This window comes from Rhagoletis pomonella, unplaced genomic scaffold, assembly GCF_013731165.1.
Source record: "Rhagoletis pomonella isolate Grant_MI unplaced genomic scaffold, Rhpom_1.0 Rhpom_scaffold_00006, whole genome shotgun sequence".
NCBI lineage: Eukaryota > Metazoa > Arthropoda > Insecta > Diptera > Tephritidae > Rhagoletis > Rhagoletis pomonella.
Window position 1 is genome coordinate 3,410,862 of NW_023458560.1, and position 4,463 is coordinate 3,415,324.

General features: G+C 42.3%; 1 protein-coding gene across 1 annotated transcript; it reads left to right on the forward strand.

Annotated features, from left to right (window-relative positions):
- The first annotated feature begins 722 nt into the window (after window positions 1-722).
- LOC118741598 (protein sister of odd and bowel) lies at window positions 723-2,944 on the forward strand. Its single transcript, XM_036473593.1, has one exon. The coding sequence runs from the start codon at window positions 833-835 to the stop codon at window positions 2,942-2,944; it is 2,112 nt and encodes a 703-aa protein (XP_036329486.1). The 5' UTR covers window positions 723-832.
- The last annotated feature ends 1,519 nt before the right edge of the window (window positions 2,945-4,463 follow it).

A 4,463-nucleotide genomic window follows, 5' to 3' on the forward strand; every position in this document is an offset into this window, starting at 1 on the left:
GAGTATTACATATATACTTAATATCATGGCGCACTAAACAGGTGAAGTAATAAAACAGCTTTCACGCTTTATTTTCTGACATTAGAATGCCTTATAGTCAAATTTTAAAGCCAATTAATTATTAAGCTAATTACTTCACCTGTTAAATTTTCTAACATATCAGAGTTATAGTTTGCCATAATAAGAAGAAACAGATGTTTAGCCGAGTTATCATTTTCAACGAAAGGTTTTCTAAGAAAAGCTCAAAACTTTTCGATAGCTAACATGTGAAGATCTAATAAAAGTGTTTTTAATTCCACTAAATTCGTCTCTATATTTACGCAGACCCACAGTAGATATGTTAGAAGCCTCGACTAATTAAATATTTGCACACCTATTCATACAGTTAAGTGTAAGTAAATAAATAGCTCACTACTTTTTTATTTGCATATTCTTTGACACCCGACCTGTGTGTATAGAAGTGGCCGGATGTGTTCGAAAAGTAAACTGGTGTTTTTCCATTCCAATTTCTAATTATGTATTTTGTTTACAGAAGGAGAAAAGTCAAAGTGTTTTTCTCTGTATTTTGTTTCATGCCAAATTAATTTACAGTTTATTGAAATTAGCTGAAAAAAGTGCCATTTTTCCAAAAATTATTCTAAAAATATTTTCTTTTCTCACTTTATTTTATTTCAGCAACTCTGATATTCGAGATACTCCAACAATATCCATGCGCTTCACATCCTAACGCCCAACAATTAGTGTAATGAGTTGGAGTAATTCCTACAAAGGTATGTATACGTTTTGCCTGTAAGCTGGCAACAAATTCGCTACAAAACGAAATACGCTAGTGATGAGAGAGAAGGATCACTCACCAAGAAAAATGCTGCCCAGCCCTAAGCAAGGGTGCGTCTATCCATTATTAGGCCTAGTGCCCACCACTACCTATGCATCACAAGTACCTTATGACCTGTCGGTGACGGCGGCGCGGACCTCATCTGCAGCAGCGTGCACGTCACCACTATCACTCACAATATCCGCCTTAAGTCAAAGCCACAAAGAAGCAAAAACTCGGAAACGCTGCAGCAGTTACGACCAACCGCTCGACTTACGGCTAGCACACAAAAAGCACGACGGCTGCAGCGCAAGCGGTGCCTCCTCTCCACTAGAAGATGAGAATAGCAATCTGATATATAGTGGCACAAACTACAACAGTCGTTCCAATTACCACAGCACACCCAAAAGCGATGCGTCCCCTAGTAGTCATAATAGCCCTAGTGGGCACACGCCGTCCCAAAACGCACGCACATTCAATTTCCGCGTACAACGCGATTCGTCGCCGGCGGATATCAACTGCGAAAAGGAGCTTAATAACAACAATCTGCCATCTTTGTGTCACAATACGATAGCTGCTAATCTAGAAAGCCTAAGCAGCAAACAAAAGCAACGCTTGCGCACACAAAAGTCGGATTTGGGCGTGGCCTGCTTGCGCCTCACTGAATCATTGCACTTGAATGCCGCCGCCGCAGCAGTATCAGCAGATCGACTGCCATTTGTCTCATCCGCCTTACATCCAACATTGCTGGAAGCGATGGCGAAGGCCATTCCAATGCCTTACCGTAACCCGTTCGTGCTGCCTCGTCCTCCAACAGCGAGTTCCTTCCCCTTTCTGCAGCCGTCGTTGCAAAAGGATATGCTGCCCAATTCGTTACAGCTACAACAATCCGCGTCCAACGATGCGCAACTCGAATTCCACTATGACGGCGGAGGCGGTCGTAGCAGTTTAGCTGATGCGTTAACTCACCCGCTAATGGGCGCCAACGTTAGCAAAGTGGCGCTGAATTCCGGCGGTGGCAGCAGTGGTGGGGGAGAAGGTACACCAAAACACTTGCAACAACACGCCAACCAGCAGCAGTTAAATCGTCATGCGCGTCAGCAGCAACTTACTGCTGGAGGTATAGGAAGTCGTACAGCGCTTGTTTCGGATGGTGTTCATCATAACCCTAAGAAATCGTCGTCTACGTCACGAGCCGGTTTGACGGCAAACACAATGAATAATGCCACAGCGGCGCAGTACAAAAGCAAAGATCGCTACACTTGCAAGTTCTGCGGCAAGGTTTTTCCGCGATCCGCCAATCTAACTCGCCACCTACGAACGCACACCGGCGAGCAGCCGTACAAGTGCAAATACTGTGAACGTTCCTTCAGCATATCCTCGAACCTGCAGCGTCACGTACGCAACATACACAACAAAGAGCGGCCTTTCAAGTGTGAGATTTGCGAGCGTTGCTTTGGTCAGCAGACGAACCTGGATCGTCATCTGAAGAAACATGAAAGTGACGCTGTGTCGCTTGGTTTGGGCATGAACGAGCGCATACGCGGTCTACGGCGTGGTGGCTACTGCGATAATCCTACAGAAGAGTCCTACTTTGAAGAGATACGTTCCTTTATGGGTAAAGTGACACAACTGCCACTTGGCGGTGCAGCTGAAACTGTCGGGCTCACATCGTCTCAAGCCACAGCGTCTGGCAGTCATAAAGCCGCATCGAAGTCGCCATCTACACGCAGCTCTACGTCGAGCATTTCAGATCGCGAGTCCTCAACCAGTGGAGGTTTGCAAATTGTGCAAAACGAATTAAGTTTAGATCAGGATGGAGATGCGGAGGTGAAAACGGAAGTTGACACCAATACCGAGATGGCACTTGTAAGGGATGCCGAAGAAGCTGAGATAAGCAGAGAAGTTAACGCTGATGCGGATGTAGATGCAATACTCAAAACAAAGTGTCTGGACGTTGAGATGGCAGCCACTGAGTCAGTTACAACAATCACAACAAAATCTACAAAAAAAAGCATTTATCAGAGCACTAGGCAGTCAAGCGAAAATAGTACATATTTTTCGCAGCAGGAGTTGTGCATTAAGCGTGAAAGCAGTAGCAGCAGCGGCAGCCCACTGTGCGCTACTTGACCTGGTTGGCAGGCGGATCGAACACAATACCTGGACAGATATTTTGTAGTGAATTTTTATTGTAAAAACAGTAGCTCGTTTCTATAACAATTCTCTACCAAGGCGAATTGAGATATGAATTCGCCGCCCTGTTCTCTACTGCTAATGAGTAGTAGAGAGTGACGTATATTCTCTACCAGTAGAGAAAAAATTGGTAGAGAAAAGTTAAAGAAAGGGGCTACAGATTTCTTATAAAAATAATGCTCGCTCACTTCAATGTACAGTTTTTTTATTAGAAATTAACATTTAGGGTTTCTTACATTAAGCAGGGATCACACAATTTGTACAATTGTATAGATTTGTACATTTTGACAGAGTGTGGGATTTTTTTATTCAGCTGAACTCATTATCGATACAAATTTCTAGACAACACCACTCTGTGACTGCCAAAGTGTACAAATCCGTACAAATGTACAAATCATGTGACCCCTGCTTTATATGTAGAGCTTACATGTACATACATACAAGACTCAAGACTTTCAAATAAATAATGGTCTAATCATTGAACTCGTGTCGATCGAAAAATTTGAAATTTTTGTATAGAAAATAATAGGAAAATTTCATGATTTCCGATCGACACGAGTTAAATGATTAGATCCAATTTTCATAATAATTCGCTCAGTGAAAACCTTGGTGCCTAATATGCTTTCTTATATGAAGGTCCCACACTGTATTTATGGAACTTTGTTTTTTTTTAGAACTACTCAAACCTATGTAACTGTTCATTACTACCTAACTGCATATCGTCACCTTAATTCTCAAAGGCCCTAAACAACAAATTTTTTATTTTACAGGAGAAGCAAAAAACATTATAAAATGAGTAACAGAAACAGGTAGGACTTTTTAAAAAGTGACATTTAACTCCGTTGTTTTTGGTACTAACACTTCAAGATTTTAAGTGAAGGTGTATTTTAATACTTGCAACCGAAATCTGTGAAAAACGCAGTTTCGAAAATAGTGTTGGTTAGGGCTTTTGTGAATTAACCCAGCGTACAACGGAGTCCTCAGGGTGCACAATTAGAACTCCCTGTGCGGGGCGCTAATGCTCCTAGGGAGGCTACGAATAGAGTCCCAAAGGAGCATATCCGCTGGAGAAAAGTGCTTTCTCAAAATATCCCGGTGTACCAGCAGAGTTCGCAGGGTGCACAATTAGAACTCCCTGTGCGGTGCGCTAATGCTCCCAGGGAGGTTCCGAAAAGAGTCCCAAAGGAGCATATCGGCTGCAGAAAAGTGCTTTCTCTATATAAAAAAATTGTGCCTTTAGGACTCCTTAAATGAGTGATTTTGGAGTCCCAGAAAACTCCCTCAGATAATCTGCAAAGACTCGACTATGATTTTGTGAAAAGCGACTCATTAAATCATCCAAAGATAACTTAGACGGAGTGTTTTGAGAGTGCTCCGATAATAGACCGAAAAGGATTCACGGTTTTTCAAAATGCTCCTAATATATACATATGTATAATTAAAAATTTGTAATCAT

Excerpts from the sequence above, each read along its gene's own strand:
- LOC118741598 (XM_036473593.1), top strand. The coding sequence starts at position 833 with ATGAGAGAGAAGGATCACTCACCAAGAAAAATGCTGCCCAGCCCTAAG.